This window comes from Talpa occidentalis, unplaced genomic scaffold (assembly GCF_014898055.3).
Source record: "Talpa occidentalis isolate TD23 unplaced genomic scaffold, MPIMG_talOcc4v2.1 talOcc4.7, whole genome shotgun sequence".
Taxonomy (NCBI): domain Eukaryota; kingdom Metazoa; phylum Chordata; class Mammalia; order Eulipotyphla; family Talpidae; genus Talpa; species Talpa occidentalis.
Window position 1 is genome coordinate 86,703,959 of NW_023605083.1, and position 19,866 is coordinate 86,723,824.

The following is a 19,866-nucleotide window of genomic DNA, read 5'->3' on the forward strand; positions in this document are numbered from 1 at the left end:
TTTTAAGATTTATTTATTTATTTATGCAAGCACTGGGTACAGTCAGAAGTGCAGGAGGGTGAGAGAATTCACCAAAGCAGAGCAGGCAGACTGACGAAGTACACTGCTGAGGGGAGCAGCGGGTGGCAGGAAGAGGTCTGTGCGCCATATGGGACCCTCACCCAGGGGCCGGGGATTGAACCGGCGCTGCAGAGGCTGCAGGCAGCTTCGCAACCCAGCGCTCAACCACTGCGCCACCAGGGAGGCCCTCGAGTTTACTTTCTAAAACCAAACTCCTGATCTTATTCTCTGTGTTGCTCCTCTTCCAATCTTTCCCATATCAGTTAATGGCAACTTTTTTCTAGTAGTTCAGTGTTGGGAGTGATCTTTCATTACTGTTATCTCATACTTCATATCCAAAGTTTAGTCCTAATTGCCCCAAAATTTCCATAATCCAACTACCTCTACCTCTTAGACTCAAATATTAGTTCTCCCCTAAACTCAGTAGCCTATCTGGTCTGTTTCCACCCTTGCTCATTTTCAGAACGAAAGCTATCCATTTATTATTTTTGTGGTTTTTTTTTAAAAAAAAGATTTATTCATACAAGCACTGGGTACAGTCAGAAGCATGGGAGGGTGAGAGAATTCACCAGAGCCAGAGTGGGGAACAGAACAGGCAGACTGACGAAGTACACTGCTGAGGGGAGCTGCGGGTGCAGCAGGAGAGGTCTGTGAGCCATGTGGGACCCTCGCCGGCAGCCGGGGATCGAACCAGCGCTCCAGAGGCTGCGGGCAGCTTCGCAGCCCAGCGCTCAACCGCTGCGCCACCGGGGAGGCCCTGTGTTTTGTTTTGTTTTTTTTTAGTATTTATTTATTTATACATACAAGAGCTGGGGAGGTGTGTGTGGGGTGAGATTAACCAGAGTGGGGAGCAGAACAGGCAGATCCACTGAAATACACTGCTGAAGGGAGCAGTGGACAAGACAGGAAAGGTCTGTTGCACCATGTGGGTTAGCTCCCTAGCCAAGGATGGAATTTGTGCTGCAGTGGCTGCTGATAGCTTCATAGTGCTGACTTTTAACCCCTTGTGCCACCAGGGAGGCCCTCCATTTAGTTTTGTTTTTTTTTTTTAAAGATTTATTTATTTATGCATACAAGAGCTGGGTTACAGGCCAGTGATGCAGGGAAGGGGTGTGTGTGAGAAGATTCACCAGAGACAGGGGAGAACAGAACAGGCAGATTGACTGAAAAACACTGCTGAGGGGAGCAGAGGGCAAGACAGGAGGGGTCTGCTTCGCCACGTGGGTTGCTCCCTGGCCGGCCAGCGATAGCGATAGAACTCGTGCTGCAGAGGCTGCGGATTGCTTCATAGTGTGGCACTTAACCCCTTGCGCCACCAGGGAGACCCCATTTAGTATTTTTGAACTTGTCTTTTGTCAGCTCAAAATCCTCCAATGGTTTCCCATTTCATATACAGTGGAAACCACTTGAAATCATCTAAGGTTGAGATTAACTGGTCTGGCTCATTCCTACCTCTCTGATTTCATCTTCCACTGTTACTCTTTCCCAAACACTCCATGCAAACAACTCTTTTTTTTTTTTAAATAATAAATTTTATTTTTATATTCCCCATACAATTGCAGCCCCCCCATTCTGACCCCAATCCCTCCCCTCCCACCCCCCCCCCCCAAAAAGTGTCTCTGGTTCATAGTTTTTTGTTGATTTTGATTTTCACTTTCTTATAGTTATTCATTTTCCTGGTCCCTTATTTAAGTTTTCTAGATTCCTGCTATGAGTGAGACCATCCGGTATTTTTCTTTTTCTTTTTGGCTTATTTCGCTGAGCATGATCCCTTCCAGCGCCATCCATGTTGCTGCAAATTGCATGTGTTTATCTTTTTTGAATGCTGAGTAATATTCCATGGTATATATGTACCACATCTTCTTGATCCAGTCATCTATTTTTGGGCATTTGGGCTGTTTCCAAAGCTTAGCTATTGTAAACAGTGCTGCTATAAACATAGGGGTGCAGGTGTTCTTTGGAATTGATGTTTCTGTGTCCTTTGGGTAAATACCTAGGAGTGGAATTGCTGGATCATATGGAAGCTCTATGTTTAGTAGGCCCAGAAATCTCCACACAGCTCTCCATAGTGGTTGGACCAGTTTGCATTCCCACCAACAGTGCAGGAGAGTTCCTTTTTCTCCACACCCTCGCCAACATTTGTTGTTGCTAGTTTTTTTAATATGTGCCATTCTCACTGGTGTAAGATGGTATCTCATGGTAGTTTTGATTTGCATTTCCCTGATGACAAGTGATGTTGAACATTTTTTCATATGCCTGTTGGCCATTCGCATTTCCTCTTCAGAGAAGTTTCTTTTTAGCTCTTCTGCCCATTTTTTGACTGGATTATTTTCTTTGTTGTTGTTAAGTCTCATCAGCTCTTTGTAGATTTTTGTGATCAGTCCTTTATCATTAGTGTTGGGTGCAAAAATGTTCTCCCAGTTGGTGGGGTTTCTCTTTGTTTTTGTTATTGTCTCTTTTGCTGTGCAGAAGCTCTTTAATTTGATGTAGTCCCAGCTGTTTATCTTTGCCTTCACTCTCACTGCTTTGGGTGATGTGTCTGTAAAGATGTCTTTTATGTGCAAATCACGTAGTGTTTCGCCTATATTTCCTTCTATATATTTTATGGTTTCAGGTCTTATGTCTAGTTCTTTAATCCATTTTGAGTTGATTTTTGTGTATGGTGTGAGGTAGTGGTCAAGCTTCATTCTTTTGCATGTAGCGACCCAGTTTTCCCAGCACCATTTATTGAACAAACTCTCTTTGCTCCAATGCATAGTCTTTGCTCCTTTGTCAAAGATTAGTTGACCATAAATCTGTGGGTTTATTTCTGGATTTTCTATTCGATTCCATTGGTCTGTATGTCTGTTCTTATTCCAATACCATGCAGTTTTGATGATTATGGCTTTGTAGTATAGTTTGAAGTCTGGGAGTGTGATGCCTCCATTCCCTTCTTTTTTTTCAGGAGAGCTTTGGCTATTCGAGGTTTTTTGTGATTCCATATGAATTTCATCAATAATTGTTCTATTTCTTTGAAGAATGACATTGAAATTTTGATTGGAATAGCATTGAATCTGTATATTGCTTTTGGGAGGATGGCTATTTTAATAATGTTTATTCTTCCAATCCATGAGCAGGGGATGTCTTTCCATTTCTTTGTGTCTTCTTCTATTTCTTTTAACAGTGTTTTATAGTTTTCTTTGTATAGGTCCTTTACCTCTTTTGTTAGATTTATTCCCAAATATTTGATTTTTTTTGTTTCAATAAAAAAAGGGATGGTTTTTTTGATTTCTTCTTCTTCAGATTTATTGTTTGTGTATAGGAAGGCTACTGACTTTTGCGTGTTGATTTTGTATCCTGCCACTTTACTGAACTGATTGATGAGTTGAATTAGTTTTTCTGTGGAGTTTTTGGGGTTCTCTATGTATATTATCATATCATCTGCAAATAGTGATAGTTTGACTTTTCTTTTCCTATTTGGATTCCTTGGATGTCTTTCTCTTGTCTTATTGCTCTGGCTAGGACTTCCAGTATTATATTGAAAAGCAGTGGTGAGAGTGGACATCCTTGTCTTGTTCCAGATCTTAATGGAATTGCTTTCAGCTTTTCACCATTGAGAATAATACTGGCTGTTGGCTTGTCATAGATGGCCTTTATGATGTTGAGGTATGTTCCTTGTATCCCAAGAATTTCAAGGGCTTTTATCATGAATGGGTGTTGCACTTTGTCGAAAGCTTTCTCAGCATCTATTGATATTATCATATGGTTTTTATATTTCTTTTTGTTGATGTGTTGGATAACGTTGATTGATTTTCGGATGTTAAACCATCCTTGTGTTCCAGGAATGAATCCTACTTGGTCGTGGTGAATTATCTTATGGATACATTGTTGGATTCTGATAGCTAAAATTTTATTGAGGATTTTTGCATCAGAGTTCATTAGGGAGATTGGCCTGTAGTTTTCCTTTTTTGTGTTGTCCTTGTTCGGTTTTGGTATTAGTGTAATGTTGGCTTCATAGAACGTGTTTGGTATTGTCCCTTCCTTCTCAATTTTTTGGAAGAGTTTGTGAAGGATAGGCACTAATTCATCTCTGAATGTTTGGTAGAATTCATTTGTAAATCCATCAGGTCCTGGGCTTTTGTTTTTGGGGAGATTTTTGATTACCATTTCAATTTCGCTGCTTGTAATTGGTCTGTTTAGGTGTTCTATTTCTTCTTTATCTAGCTTTGGGTGATTGTAGAGTTGTAGGAATTTGTCCATCTCCTCTAGACTGTTAAACTTGTTTCCATATAACTCTTCATAGTAGTTACTGATTATTCTTTTGATTTCTGCTGTGTCCGTTGTGATTTCTCCTCTTTCATTGATGATCCTGTTTATTTGTGCTTTCTCCCTTTTTTCCTTTGTGAGCCTGGCTAGGGGTTTGTCTATTTTATTGATTTTTTCGAAGAACCAGCTCTTGGTTTCATTGATCTTTTGGATTGTTTTTTTAGTTTCAATTTCATTTATTTCTGCTTTGGTTTTTATTATTTCTTTTCTTCTACTGGTTTTGGGTTTTTTTTGTTGTTCTTTTTCTAGATCTTTGAGCTTCGAGATTAGGTTGCTTCTTTGAGTTCTTTCTTGTTTCTTGATGTGAGCTTCTATTGCTATATATTTTCCTCTTATTACTGCTTTTGCTGCATCCCATACATTTAGGATATTGGTGTCCTCCTTGTCGTTCAATTCAAAGAATTTTTTAATTTCTTCTTTGATCTCCTCATTAGTCCAGTGGTCTTCCAGTAGTGTGGTTCTTAATCTCCATGAGGTAGGAAAGTTCCTTGCCTTCTTTTTATGGTTTATTTCTAGTTTGATGCCTTCATGGTCAGAAAAGATGGTTGATATGATTTCAATCTTGGTGTATCTGTTGATATTTGTCTTGTGCCCCAGTATGTGATCGATCCTGGAGAATGATCCGTGTGCGCTTGAGAAAAATGTGTACTCCGTTTTTTTGGGGTTTAGTGTTCTATAGATGTCTGTTAAGCCCAAATGCTCTAGGTCCTTATTTAGAGCTTTGGTTTCTTTACTTATTTTTTGTCTTGTTGATCTATCCATTGTTGATAGTGGTGTGTTGAAGTCTCCCACTACGTATGTGTTTTCTCTGATGTCTGTTTTCAGAGAGGACAAGAGTTGTCTGATATATTTTGGTGCTCCTTCGTTTGGTGAGTATATGTTAATGAGTGTTATTTCTTCTTGAAGTATTGTCCCCTGGATCATAATGTAGTGACCATTAGAAACCTCACTGAGCACAGGGACTGTTTTGTTCATTCTTATATCCCCAATACCCTAACAAAGTCTAAAAAAGGCAGATGGTCCATACAATGTCAAATGATTGAATCTAACTGGTTGTGAACTCTAGTGAACAGGAACCAAGTAAACTTAATGTGCTCTTCCAGTCCAGAGAAAGTGTTACAAAAAGAATTGTGGAAGAAACAGAAGGAATCATGGTACATCCAAACCAAGAGCCTGCAGTGATAGCTGGACAAGGAACAATTGCTGTTGAAGTGCTGAACCAGGTAAAAGCCTAGTTAGTTCTTGTTTAGCTACTGGTATAGCTTTTGTTTGGCAGTACAATTGATTACATGTACACATAACACTGCTTATTAATAGGCCTATTTATATTTATATTCTTTTCATTAAAGGTTCCTTTGGTAGATGCAGTGGTGGTACCTGTAGGAGGAGGAGGAATGGTCGCCGGAATAGCAATTACAATTAAGGTAAGAGAACAGGTTACGGAGGACTTCCCACTTCATGAGTAGGGCATTTTATTTGACAGTGTACATTGTGGATACTTGTTCAAATTCCCCATTCACCCCTTACACTTCAGATGAAGGTCCTTCTGTCTCACTACTTTTTAAAAAAAAAAAAAAAATTGATTTACTCATGCATACAAGATCTGGCGCACAGGCCAAAGGTGTAGGGCATGAGAGGATTTACCAGAGACAGAGTGGGGAAAGAACAGGCAGATTGACTGAAATACACTGCTGAGGGGAGCAGGGGTGAGTCTGGGGAGGTCTGCTGTGCCAGTGGGTTACCTCCATGGCCAGGGACTGAATTCGTGCTGCAGTAGCTGCGGATAGCTTCATAGTGCTGTGTCTTAACCACTTGCACCACCAGGGAGGCCCCTGTCTAACTACTCTTACTCAACTTGATAGTAAAGTTATAAGTGACACTCTCAGTCCTTTTCCTGAATTCCATCTTACCAATCTACTAGCCAAGCCAGGGAGTGCTTTTTTCCCGTTACCAGTAGAACAACTTAGGCAACTGAAGACCTGCATTGTGAATGCAATTTAAAGTGCTTAAAGGTCATATTTTTATTATGTTTATCAAAGAAAAGGATTATATTTGGATAGTAATGTGTTACCTTTGTTGTGTATTTTACTGCAGGCATGCAGGCAAATGCTATGGCTAGAAGTGAGATGTTTTTAATATTCCTCTTCCCAGGCTCTGAAACCCAGTGTGAAGATATATGCTGCTGAACCCTTAAATGCAGATGACTGCTACCAGTCCAAACTGAAAGGGGAACTGACTCCTAATACTCATCCTCCAGAAACCGTAGCAGATGGTGTCAAATCGAGTGTTGGTTTAAACACCTGGCCTATTATAAGGGACCTTGTGGATGATGTCTTCACTGTCACAGAAGATGAAATTAAGGTGAGATTCCAAAAGGAAAGGAAATAACAGAATGGAGAAACTTCTTAGCAAATGACTCACTGGGGACTGGTGTGAGTGACCTCAGGACAGACAGGTGGGGCAGTGCCCTCGGTGTATTAAGATAACCCTTTTTGGAAAGTAGAAGCAGAGTTAAGCTAGAGGGGGAAAAAAGCCCCACTCTACACTGGCAAGCACATGCATGTAACAGCAAGAAAATCCACATTGGGCATATAGCTTCACCTGGTCTTCAACTTTAAAGGCCGACTAACTAGGAGCTTTCTCTTACTCTCATTTCACTAATTCTTGCTCCCTCTGTACCAACAGTATGCAACCCAGCTAGTGTGGGAGAGGATGAAACTGCTTATTGAACCGACAGCTGGTGTTGGAGTGGCTGCTGTGCTGTCTCAGCATTTTCAAACTGTTTCGCCAGAAGTAAAGAACATCTGTATTGTGCTCAGTGGTGGAAATGTAGACTTAACTTCCCTAACCTGGGTGAAGCAGGCTGAAAAGCCAGCTCCTTACCAATCACTTTCTGTTTAATTTATTCAAAAGGAAGAGATGGGGTTCAGGTCTCCAGACACTAGAAAACATTGTTTTCTGGTTACCTTCCCATCTTCCCCTTTTAAATAGCTTTCAAAATCCTAATGGAGAGTGGATATTTCAGCAAAATTTAATAATTTTTTTGGAATAAGTAGCAATAGAAAAATATCCCTACTTTACTGAGCTACTCTATCAAGGTCAAGAAAAGCCTTGCAAAAAGGGGCAGCAGACCTCCAGGTTAACATAGAAAACAAGTTTTGCCCAATCACAACCTGTAGGCTCCTATTCCTAGCGTGCTAGGTCATAGCAATGAGACAGAATTCCACAGAAACCATTACTCCATGTCCACGTCAGGTACTGCTGAAGAAATCTCACTTTTCACCCAAGGTACTGGTTCTGGTACATAAGGATCATAAGTCCATTTGGGGAAAACTCGCTTATAGAGGTTCATCAGTACTGTATCCTGAGATTTTAGCTTCCCGTCAAAACTGCACTTCATGTGGCCATGAGTACCTAGAAGGAAAATAGATTAAGTTGGTTTTATTGAAATAGAAACATTTAAAGCAGGTTTTCTAACCCAATTGTCATTTAATGGGGAAATCTAGACAAGATCCTAAATCCCATTCTCTTACCCAAAGGCTCCTTGATGTGCCCCCTTCGGCCCCACTTTGTTCTCAGTTCCACTGGTTTAAACCACAGCACATCCTCTTAGAATGAAACACATAGAAGACCAAATGAAACATTTACCCACAAAATATAAACCCAACTTTCACCCCATAAAGGCAATCAGATCCCATTATTCATACCTACCTCTACTAAAGAACATGTAACGCACTACTGCCATCTTAGTAAAAATTTTGAAAGGATGACCACTCAGAACAACTCTCTTGATGACCAGTCTATCAGGATCCACTGACAGTAGATGACCTGTGGCAATGAGGCTGTGTATTCCTACGGGGCAAAAGCAGAGCAGTTGTTCAGGAGTCTCGAGGCCAAAGCCTTCATCTATTGCTCTAGTCCGTTTAAACACCTATGTAAGAGCTTCTGAGAGAATCTTAAAAGAATGTGCTACCCTACCCTCCTGGGTAAATGGCAAAAATCACTAAATGTTATTTCTGATGAACCTACCCAGAATCTATCCTAGATATAGTCCTCTGAGCAACCCCCACTAATTAGCTAAGGTTTGCAAGCAAGGAAAAACTCATCTGTCGTTCTAGCCTTAGAACATGAAAAGTTGAGACTGGGATATTTTGAAAACCATCATTACCTTTTTCATACCATGTGGCACCCAAATCTAAATGCAGAAAACAGTGTTAAACCTATTGAAAGGATATACAAACCAGTTCACCTGTGTGAACTCAACTTACCATTGCTATTCTGTTTGAAAAGCATCACCGATGCAGGAGGAAAAGTGATTGGGGCATATACTGTCACCACCAGGGCCATGTCAGCTGTCAGGAATCTCTGAAATTTATGTTTGTCCGCTGCCATAAGGGTTACAAAATAAAAATCAAAACTGTTTTGAGAAGCCGTAGGTAATCAATAGACCTATGAAAAGCTGTATCACTGCAACTCTTAAACCTAAGCACCTTGTGTCTCTCTCACTTTTTGTTTTTTAAAGATTTATTTATTTATTTATTTATTTATACAAGAACCGGGGTACAGGCCAGATGTGTGGGAGGGTGAGATGATTCACCAGAGACAGAGCTGGGAACAGAACAGGCAGACTGGCAAAATACACCGCTGAGGGGAGCAGGGGGGGAGACAGGAGAGGTCTGCTTGCCCTGTGGGACCCTCATCAGCCGGCCGGGATCAAACAGGCGCTGCAGAGGCTGTGGACAGCTTCACAGTGCTGCGTTCAACCGTCTGCGCCACCAGGGGAGGTCCTATCTCTCTCTCTCTTTTTTTAAAGATTTATTTATTTATGCATACAAGAGCTGGCGTGCAGGCCAGAGATGCGGGGGGTGAGAGGATTCACCAGAGACAGAGTGGGGAGCAGAACAGGCAGATTGAAATACACTGCTGAGGGGGCAGTGAGCAAGACAGGAGAGCTCTGTTGTGCCATGTGGGTCACCTCCCTGGCTGGGGAACGAATTCGTGCCGCAGTGGCTGCGCACAGCTTCATAGAGCTGTGTCTTAATCCCTTGCGCCACCAGGGAGGCCCCTCACCTTGTGTTTCTTTACCTTACCTTTTCTCAAAATATTTTCCTGCCTCAATACAACTGAAAGATGTTATCTAAGCCTACCAGTGATTTTTCAACTAGAAGCAGAATCTTGGAGCTTGGACTATATAGCTGAGGTCTGAAAAAGTTCTCCAGGCGATTCTTTTTTTTTTTTTTTTAATTTATTTATTTATGCATACAAGAACTGGGATACAAGCCAGAGGTGTGGAAGGGTGAGAGGATTCACCAGAGACAGAGTGGGGTGCAGAACAGGTAGACTGACTGAAATACACTGCTAAGGAGAGCAGCGGTTGAGACAGGAGAGGGCTGCTATGCCATGTGGGTATCTCCCTGGCTGGGGATCTAACTCGTGCTGCAGAGGCTGCCGATAGCTTCATAGTGCTGTGCTTATCCGCTTGCGCCACCAGCGAGGCCCCTATCCAGGTGATTCTGACACTCATCAACCCTATCTCATTTGAGAATCATTGCTTTAATAAAGAATATCTCCACTAAATCAACAGCTCTTAGTCTTTGGCAATGATTGACAATCACTTTCTATAAAGGGGCAAATAGTATTTTAGATCTCATGGCCATATGTAGTCTCTCTTGCAGCTATTCAATTCTGTTACTGTAGAATAAAAAGTCATAGATAATACATTTGGAAAAAAAAGGAAGCATGACTGTGTTCCAACAAAAACTGGCAGATGGACAAGTGTCTTGAGGACTATGGGGAGTTTCCATTTTTACCTTCAATGAAACCCTATCCTTTTTTAAAGACTGAAGATCTAGGGAAGTAAATTACTATAAGGAACAAGAAGTTAATCTCCCATGGGTGAGAAATTATCCAGAGCATGCATTAATATTGTCTTCCTGATTTCTCTCTAGTCCTTGCTGGGCAACACATCTTCCCGTTCCAATATGTGGGAGATACAATTCTTTTTGCCACAGAAGTGTCTCTTGTTACTTCTCTCCTAACTCTCACCCAGTCTCAACATCTCAGAAGCCAAAATATGGGTGACCCAACTGTGGTCCACTCCCCAGCTTTTACCAACACTGCCAATGGCATTATCAGACACTTAAGATTCCATACATCAACACATCATTTTTATAAAGCTGCCAGTCCCTATTCAAAACCCACACTAGAACAAATACTCATGGCAAAGAAGCCTCAGTACCACACAGGTTGCATCACTAGGATGCTTCAGACAGGTTCAGACATTTTGAATGAAAACATCATTGGCTCCTAACCAGAGTACTAAAAATACCTCTGACCCTTTTACATTCAGTACCAAATCCCCTCTACTTCACCCCAAAAGTCATAATCCCTCAGTGTAATACAATTACCTGCAGTGTGCTGAGAGAATAAAGGTGAGGCTCTGAAGCGCCTGAACCCACAGTGGAAGATCAGTTCCTCTTTGGCTTTCACAGGTTCAGTGTTGCCAGGGTGCCGGCTCACCACCATATTTAGTACTGACATCTGGAGGTCAAGTAGATAGATAGAAGCAAATTTAATAGCCTAACTTGAAAGAAGGCATACAAAACTAGCTGATTCAGTTTCACTTTTTAAGAAGTGGCAGTGCTAATTTATGGTGGAGCATAGATGATGAGATACAGATTCATCTTTAACCTCTACCAGAGACTGTTTTTGAGTCACACGTAGGCTGATTTTCTGAGCTTCAATGACTTATTTGTGTCTAACATGTAAGAACTCAACATCTGCCATAAAATTAGTGGCCCTAAAGTCATCTGCTCATCACATGTCTCAAAGCTATACTCACTCAAGCCCCTTCTTCCTCCACCCTTACACTGATCAAAGGCCAGAGCTCTCATTTTTTGAAGATATATTTAGTTATGCATAGAAGAGCTAGGGTACAGGCCAGATGTGTGTGTGTGGGGGGCGTGTGTGTGAGAGGATTCACCAGACAGAGTAGGGAACAGAACAGGCAGATTGACCGAAGTACACTGCTGAAGGGAGCAGCGGGCGAGTCAGGAGAGGTCTGCTGCACTATGTGGGCTGCTTCCTGGCCGGCCGGGGGATTGAACTTGTGCTGCAGTGGCTGCAGACAGCTTCATAGATTGCGTCTTAACCCTCTGAGCCACCAGGGAGGCCCAGAGCTCTCACATTTTACTACCCCCCCAACATGTTTGCTGGCCACCAAGAGAAAAAAAAAGACCTATACCTTGGCATAAACCCTCTTTATTTATTTATTTATTTATTTTTTGTTTTTTATAGAGGCATGTTTCATTTATTTATCTGTTTGTTTGCTTGTTTTGTTCATACATGCACTGGGTACAGTCAGAAGCGCGGGAGGGTGAGAGAATTCACCAGAGCCAGAGCGGGGAGCAGAGCAGGCAGAAGGACCGAAGTGCACTGCTGAGGGGAGCAGCGGGCGGCAGGAGAGGTCTGCGCGCCATGCGGGACCCTCCTCCGCTGGCCGGGGAGCAGCCGGGGATCGAACCGGCGCCGTAGAGGCCGCGGGCAGCTTCGCAACACAGCGCTCACCCGCTGCGCCACCGGGGAGACCCTCTTTATTTTTTAAAGATTTACTTTATTTACGCATACAAGAACTGGGGTACAGGCCAGAGGTGCACGGGTATGAGAGGATTCACCAGAGAGAATGGGGAGCAGAACAGGCAGATCTACAGAAATAACACTGCTGAGGGGAGCAGCGGGTGAGACAAGAGACCAGGGTTGCTCCCTGGCTGGCCAGGGATTGAACTTGTTTTGTTGCAGTGGCTGGCAATAGCTTGATAGCGCTGCCTTTAACCCTTGTATCATGGGGAGGGCAAGGGGGCAGGCAATAAACCTTCTTTATTTATTTAAGAACCGGGGTACAGGCCAGATACATGGGAGGGTGAGAGAATTCACCAGAGAAAGAGCTGGGAACAGAACAGGCAGACTGAAGAAATACACTGCTGAGAGGAGCAGCGGGCGTGATAGGAGAGGTCCGCCATGCCATGTGGGACCCTCACCGGCCGGCCGGGATCAAAATGGCGCTGCAGAGACTGCGGACAGCTTCACAGCACGTGTTCAACCGCCTGTACCACCATGGGAGGCCCAAAACCCTCTTTATTTTTTTAAAACTAATTTTTATTTATTTATTTATTTATTTATTTTTGTGGGACCCTCGCCAGTGGCTGGGGATCGAATTGGCGCTGCAGAGGCTGCAGGCAGCCTCGCAACCCAGCGCTCAACCACTACGCCACCAGGGGAGGCCCAAAACCCTCTTTATTTTTAAGGCTGCCAACCGTTGTTTAAAATCTGATCTGGCAAACTTATCTCAGAGAAGTCTCAGAGCCAAAAAGAGATTGCATCACTGAGATGCTTCAGACAGGTTCAGACATGTTGGGAAAAACCATCATTGACTTCTCCAGTTCCTACCCCTAAAAGAAATTTTTTTTTTGCATCTAAATGAGCAAATGGTGAGTCACATAAATAAAATTTTAGAATGTCAGAGAAATCTGTTTGGAAAGTTTCATAACTTCCCATTTTTCACGAGACACTAGCTCACCTTCTGTTCATGAGGTAGTAAAGAAAATGCAATCAGAGGTGTGCCTTGCTTGAAGTACTGAACCACTGAGACAGGAACTTCAGAGACATGAAGTGTGACATACCAGCCAACCTGCCAGAAGAAAACAATCATGCAGTTACCCATAAGGTTTCAATGATGGATTTCTCCAAATTTTAAGTCTCTCAGACTACCCTGAAGCCCACCCTTGTTCCAAATTACCTTTCATAGATGCCTCAACTACCCAGATTAAACTTTCTCAGTTAATATCTGACAGTTGTTTGTTCCTAACTATCACTTATCAACAACTCAATGGCTCCTCTTTTCAGCTATGGGCAGCATAAAACAAAAGCAAATTATAGGAACAGATAAAGAAAGACAAATACCTCAGCCCCTTCAATCTCTTTTTCCTCAATCTCTTTAAAGATGCGTTTCCTAGTATTAGTAAAGTTCTGAAATTGAAATATCCGTGCATAATCTCGAGGAAGGTTTTCCTTAGGATCCCATGGAGATGTCCGGAAGCTCTTGAGGCCTCTGTATTTTTGAAATCTAAATTACAGGAGATTTTTAAAACATTAACAGTCAAATCTATGTGACACAACTTCTTCACTCAAATCACTTCTAAGTGCCTCCCTGGTGGCACAGAGTTATTAAAGAAAGTGCTATCAAGCTATCGCTGGGCACTGCAGCATAAGTTCGATCCTGGGCCAGCCAGATAGCTGACCCACATGGCGCAGCAGACCTCTCCTGTCTTGCCTGCTGTTCCCTTCAGCAGTGTATTTCAGTAGATCTGCCCGTTCTGCTCCCCACTTTGTCTCTGGTGAATCCTCTCACCCCCTGCACCTCTGGCTTACACCCCAGTTCTTGTATGTATAAATAAATCTTTAAAAAAGAAATGTTTTGTCTGTAGATCAAAAAACGCATCATGATTTCTCAAAATAACCTAATAGCAGAAGTCAAAGTCATAATCCAAAATAGCTTGTAATAACAAGTATTTCAGAAAAAAACTCCAGATTCTCACTGACAAAGGACAAAGTATTTACAGTGGCCCCTGGTTCCTATCAGGGAGGGGCTCTTTTACCTAACAAGGTCTTACCTCTCTAATATTCAATATAAACTCTAACTTTAATCAAACTCACCTATGGAGCAGACATGCTCATCTACATCTTCATGCTGTTATTCTTGCTATTCTACTCCAACTCCCCCAAATTTCAAACATTGTATATTTCAACTGAATGTTAGCTCTTACAGGGAGAATCTGCTGATTTTTTTTTTTCATTAAAGTACTGTAAAACTACTCTACTGCAGTCTAGAACTTGATTCTATATACTGTTTACAGCATACATGTCCTGTCTTCCATGTAAAATGTTAGCCCCTTCAGAAGCAAGAACCATGTATTCTTTTATACCACACTAACATAGTTCTGAGCTCTTAAGTTTTGTTATTTTTTTGAAGATTTATTTCTGCATAGAAGAACTGGGGTGTAGGCCAGAGGTGTAGGGGGGGTGAGGGGAAGAGGATTCACCAGAGACAGGGTGGGGAGCAGAACAGGTGGACTGACTAAAATACACTGCTGAAGGGAGCAACTGGTAAGGCAGGAGATGTCTGCTGTGCCATATTAGGGTTAATTCCCTGGCCAAGGATCAAACTTAGGCTGCAGTGGTGATAGCATGATAGCACTGAGACTTAACACCTATGCCACCAGAGAGGCCCTTGGGCCAGTAAATGTTATTTATTTTTATTTATTTATTTATTTTTTAAGATTTTATTGATGCATACAAGAGCTGGGGTACAGGCCAGAGATGCGGGGGGTGAGAGGACTCACCAGAGACAAAGTGGGGAGCAGAATAGGCAGACTGACTGAAATATGCTGCTGAGGGGAGCAGCAGGCGAGACAGGAGAGGTCTGCCTCACCATGTGGGTTTCTCCCTGGCTGGCCAGGGATCAAACTTGTGCTGCAGAGGCTGTGGATTGCTTCATAGTGCAGTGCTTAACCCCTTGCACCACCAGCCTTAAGGCCCAGCCCTTAAGTTTTAAATGAAAACAGACTGATTTTAGATTTGCTGACTAACCGAATTCTAGCAGCCACATCACGGGGGGTATCTATTTCATCTGGAAACATCTCTTCTAGTCTTTCTTGTTTATATTTCTCCAACATTTTTTCCTCAGCCTCCTCATCCACTTTCTCATCATACAGATCATCATGCACAGACTCTCCTATAGTTACAGTTTCACATTCCTCCTCCTCCTCTTCTTCACTGTTTTCATCCTGTAGAGTAAGGATTACAGTTTTGGGGAAAAAACCCATATATGTCTCTATACTAAAAAAGATGACTAAGTTAATAAAGTAAATTTTACTAGATACCTAATTCAAACCAGTATCAATTCTAATAGAGACTGAGATATAAAACAAGTTTCATTTCTGGCAACTAAAATGTCCTAAGAAACTGATCGCACATATCCATCAAGGTCAGGATGACACTTTGCCTTCTTGTATCCAGGACTGTAGACAGAAGTAGCCAGCCCATTTCCTTACCTGAGAATCCTCCTCCATAAAATCTTCATGTTCCGTATCATCATATTCATCATCCCCACCACTTTCATCACCCTCATCCAAAATCCATTCAGCTTGGTAACTGGACGTTCCTTTGGGGACTTTCTTTACCACCTTGCGTCTTTCCTTCAAGAAGTCTACAAAAATCCAAATAAGTAAATTATGTACCTTCTCTCTTCTATTATTCTGGGTATTCTCACGCAGGCAGGACACTCGATATTACTGCCAACACTCTAAACTCAAGCAGACGCTACAGTCTATTTGCAAGTTTAATTCTGCTCTCAAAAGCAGCAATACAGACACAGCTAATTGACCCTTACAATGAAATCCTGTAAACTAGAAAACAATAAATGATCTTAAGAAATGGAGCAAAGCTGTGCTTGATGTTTGCTTAGTGTAAACATACAGGTTTGGGGGACAAGAGGACAAGAAGGACCTGCAAATGCACCCTCACTCCGCTCCACCTACAGGCCTGCGAGCAGCTGGACAAGCCCAGTGCCAGCACAGGTGGACACAGGTCTGTTGGTACCTACCACTGGCTTCCTTCAGCTCCTCCTCAGTAGGCCAGGTTTGTTCCCCCTCCATTGAATCTGGAATCACTTCTATTTGCAAAGATTCCTGCCTATCAGGGTCTGCCTTCATCAGAACCTTAATGTCTTCCTCCATACCACCTACAGCATCTGCAGCACAAATCTGAAAAACAAAAGTGGATGGTCTGTTAAACACTTACTAAGAATCTACTAACCCAGACATAGTAAACCAGAAAAATAAGGAAACAGCACAGTTCTCAAATAGAAACTGAATGAATAAACAGACAGCTAGAACTTTGCCAAAAATTTTCAAATGTTTCTATTTCCTAGCATTTTAAATCTATACCTCTGCTTGGGTGGAGGCCTCTCATAATCTGGTTCCATTCCTATCCATTTTTAACACACTTTACTCCCATCAGGCTCACTTCTACAAAGAAACCCCTTGACCCATCCCTGTGCCTCAGTTCATGTTTCCATCTTTTAGGATATTTTTACATCTCATTTCAACACATAAATCACAACCTTCTCAACTTCTGTGACAGGTCCGTACCTCAACTACACTTTCTCAATCTTTTTTTTTTTTTTTTCTTCATGACTGCTATTTTTTCCTGAACTAATTAAACTAATTAAGTTGTCTAAGGGCGGGGGGCGGGGGAGAAGCATCTTATGCGTCTTTTATAAAATCAAGAGCCAGCTGTCATGCCATGTACCTCCAAAGTGGGACAAATATGTGATGTATCAACGTATTTGCAGTCATATTTTGAACTAGCCTCACTCACCTCTAGGGACTCATAGTTATCCAGGTGTGTAGACTAGTTTCTCTGAGGTTAATTCCTATCCTGCACCAGCTTACACTGCATTGTAGACTAAATCTACAATGCAGTCTCTAAGAACATCAGTCTTACCTCCATTGCCACGCCTGGATCCTTTTTGGATTTGCTCACTCTAGGATTTAAGGGGAAAGGGTCCATCGGAGCATCTATCTGCTTCATCTGGAAATCTCCATGTCCAACGATATGCAGCAAGCTATTTACATTCAGAGTCTGCCCACGAACATAGCCAGAGATTTTCAAGGTGCCCACCAAATTATTTTCTTCACTGGGCACAAAGTCAGCAGCATGGGCAAACAGATAGGCCCGCCGATCTCGAAAGGCAATATGTCGTTGCTTTTGGTTAGCCAACTGCCTGAGTAACAGCCCTGCCTCCTGTTGAGTGTCTAACAGGAGGAGTTTGTCATCAGGAAAGCGCTTCTCCACTGCTTTACTTAGCTTCTTTCTGACATCTATTTGTTTCTTTGGTGGGAGGCCAGAAACTCCCTGGACAGCTAGAGCTGAGAACAAAAGAAAGGATTTTGTGCCCTGTGCTACATGTCCCCTGGAAATTGCCCCTCCAGTTCACAAGCAGGTCAACAGTTCAGTTGTGAGCCCAGAAACCACTGGCAAACCCAACACCCAGCTACCTTAAAAAAAAAAAAAAATCACAGTAAAACAAATTTCATATTCTTCTTCTTCCCCTGGGCAAAGGGGATCCCAAAATAGAAAAGCATCTTAATAGAGAAATAGTAAATAACAGACCAAATTTAGGCCATAGGTGCATTATCCACCATCAGCTAAATACGAGCCAGTACAAACAGTTGTATTCCTGCATCAAGTATCAGACAGAGTGTTTGGCAAATTATAGGTGCATAATAAATACTAATTCACTTCCTTCCCTGGCCTCCAATACTCCCAACTCACTTACTATAGGTGGGAAGGCCCTGAGCAAAGAGGCAGGAAAGGCAGTAATCTCCAGTGCTGTCCCAGCCTTCTAGTGGATCAAGGAGGAAGAGGATGGTATCAGCTACTTTAGCCATATCTAACACAGTGTGCAGATCCCCTGGAGAAGACAAAGTAGAAAGAAGTGGTTGACACAAGCATATTACACTTAAAAAAAAATCACTACTACTCAGAACAATGATAGGAAATATTATTGTAAACTCTGACCTGGTCTTGCTGATGTGAAAAACCACCGATGTTTCAAGTCTGGGCATAACAGCATAAAGCTATGGGTGCTTCCCCACTCATTCACGTGTACCGTTCCAGTATCTCTGTCTTGAAGTAGCTGAAAGGCCTCTGGCAAGGAAATCCTGTTGTGCAAGGGCACCACCAGTACCTGATGAGGAGGGCCATCCCTGCTGCCCAGCTGTCTCTTCTCAGCCAGAACCTGAAAACAGAAAGGATTAGAGAACATCTAAATGTTTCAGGACTTCACTCCATTTCCATGTTGCATTTCCAGCAGAACAGATGTCTCCCACAACGAGCATCTTTTTTGTAAAAGGCCACATGTATGCCAGGAAGTAGGCTGGAGCGTGGACCAAAGCAAAGAATGCTCTAATGAACAGACCTGTATGCTACCTGACATGTGTTCTGGGGTTAGTATCCATACCGGTCCCTTCCCGGGGACATAGTCTCTACTTGGTGGCATTCCCCTCCTAGAAGGATTGTGAGGCCACACCATTCCCCAACTCCCGATCCTCTCACCGCCTCCTTCTTCTGTTTTCGGAGCTGGCTGGCTCGATGCCTCTGGTCTACCCTGCTGAGCTCTTTTCTCACTTTCTTGCTTAGGGTTTTCGGTGCTAGGCGTCCTAGAAAAATGAGAAAAAGGCTCTCGAGCTTGGCATTAGTAGGTCAAGAAGGGCGACGCCTCTCCGGCCCCCTTGGAACAGGCCGGAGGTAGGACGAGGTTCAAGATTGGGCATGGAGAAAAGCAGCTAATGCCTACTAAACAGCCTTCTCTCCTCACCCCTCTCTCCTCACCCCCTCTCTCCTCACCCTTGCCATCACGCTGCGCGGATCCTCGACCCCGATGCCTCCCGCCTTTGTGAGCTTTATTCTGCTGCTTCAGCGGGCCGGAGCGGTGGGCCGCCATGGCTCGGCTCACGTGTACTGTCAGCACCACTTCCGGGCGGGACCTGCGCTTCCGGCTCCCGCAGCGGGCGGGGCGCCCCGCGTCCTCTCGCGAGGTCTGCCCGCCGGCGTCTCGGCGAAACCGCGGCGGCAACTTTTCCCGTGACGCCGTCTGCGGTCGGGGGCTTTAAAAGGCCGGGCGGAGCCTCGAGACTCGGGCTCTCCGTCCCAAACGGCCGTTTTCGCTCCCTGGGCGTTCGTCTTTTGCACTATCAGGTTGCATCACGAGATACTAAACGAGGCTCCCATTCGAGCCCGGGAGGGCTGGGCCCCTCCCCTCGCCAAGACGCGAGCGCGCGGCTGCTCGGCGCGGCAGCAGCAGGTGTTCAGCGCTTGGCGCCTCCTTCGCCCCCTCAGCTCCCCCGGGAGGCGGCCTAAGCCTACAGGGCGAGTGTCGTAGAGGGCGATTGGCTCACCACGGGCCGCGTACAAGTCCCGCTCCCCCACCCTGCGCCCCCGCCCCACATGGCTGCAGGACGGGGCGGACGACGCCCCCTGGAAGGGCGGGAGCCCTCGGGGCTAGCGCGACCTCCTCGGCTTCTGGGCGGCTGCGCCCCCACGCCTTTTCCCACAGTCTCAGCACCCGAGGGCGCAGGCCGGCCGGGAAGTTGGAAGTCTAGCGCTTGGTTTCCCGGTGGCCGGGCGCCAGCTCAAAGGGCCCCGGTCTTGCCCGTCTGGAAAACTGGCGGGTAGAAGCCAGCGGGGCGTCTAGCCGAGCTGAGGCCGGCTTCGCCGCGCCCGACTCCCCCCTCGGCCACCCGCTCCAGGACGCGCCCCGGCGCCGTGCGGGGCTGTGCCGCGGGCGCTCACAATGCGGGTTCGCGCCCTCGGGGCGGGTGCCGGTGCGTTACCATGACAGCGGCTCGCGTGGCGCGCGCCCCGGCCCGCCGCCCCCAGGAG

At 44.1% G+C, this 19,866-nt stretch overlaps 2 protein-coding genes and 2 non-coding genes across 6 annotated transcripts in view; 1 reads left to right on the forward strand and 3 right to left on the reverse strand.

Moving 5' to 3' along the window:
- Window positions 1–7,270, forward strand: part of SRR (serine racemase) — a 25,569-nt gene extending 18,299 nt beyond the window's left edge. For all 3 annotated transcript variants that reach the window (XM_037491999.2, XM_037491998.2, XM_037492000.2), the window contains exons 5-8: window positions 5,469–5,588; window positions 5,715–5,789; window positions 6,517–6,726; window positions 7,051–7,270. In XM_037491999.2, the coding sequence (XP_037347896.1) occupies window positions 5,469–5,588; window positions 5,715–5,789; window positions 6,517–6,726; window positions 7,051–7,266 (621 nt within the window). In that variant the 3' untranslated portion in view covers window positions 7,267–7,270. The remainder of the gene's footprint in view (window positions 1–5,468; window positions 5,589–5,714; window positions 5,790–6,516; window positions 6,727–7,050) is intronic.
- Window positions 5,774–18,998, reverse strand: TSR1 (TSR1 ribosome maturation factor). Its single transcript, XM_037491997.2, has 15 exons — window positions 18,832–18,998; window positions 18,541–18,644; window positions 18,004–18,223; window positions 17,762–17,896; window positions 16,927–17,351; window positions 16,025–16,184; window positions 15,474–15,628; window positions 15,010–15,206; window positions 13,324–13,486; window positions 12,941–13,051; window positions 10,773–10,905; window positions 8,634–8,750; window positions 8,077–8,217; window positions 7,899–7,973; window positions 5,774–7,779 (listed from the first exon to the last, which is right to left on the reverse strand). Exons 1-15 carry the CDS (start codon window positions 18,926–18,928, stop codon window positions 7,601–7,603), a joined length of 2,412 nt encoding a protein of 803 aa, XP_037347894.1. The 5' UTR covers window positions 18,929–18,998; the 3' UTR covers window positions 5,774–7,600.
- Window positions 10,584–10,676, reverse strand: LOC119233180 (small nucleolar RNA SNORD91 family). The gene has a single exon (XR_005122330.1). It is a non-coding gene; the product is annotated as a small nucleolar RNA SNORD91 family (small nucleolar RNA).
- Window positions 12,708–12,802, reverse strand: LOC119233181 (small nucleolar RNA SNORD91 family). The gene has a single exon (XR_005122331.1). It is a non-coding gene; the product is annotated as a small nucleolar RNA SNORD91 family (small nucleolar RNA).
- Window positions 18,999–19,866: the final 868 nt, after the last annotated feature.

Bases quoted from the DNA above. Each gene is read 5' to 3' on its own strand.
- TSR1 (XM_037491997.2), bottom strand. From the start codon at position 18,928: ATGGCGGCCCACCGCTCCGGCCCGCTGAAGCAGCAGAATAAAGCTCAC. The intron at 16,185-16,926 runs GTAAGACTGATG...TTTGTTTTTCAG, and splicing joins ATCCAGGCGTGGCAATGGAG to ATTTGTGCTGCAGATGCTGT. The intron at 7,780-7,898 runs GTAAGAGAATGG...TTTTCCTTCTAG, and splicing joins GCACATCAAGGAGCCTTTGG to GTACTCATGGCCACATGAAG.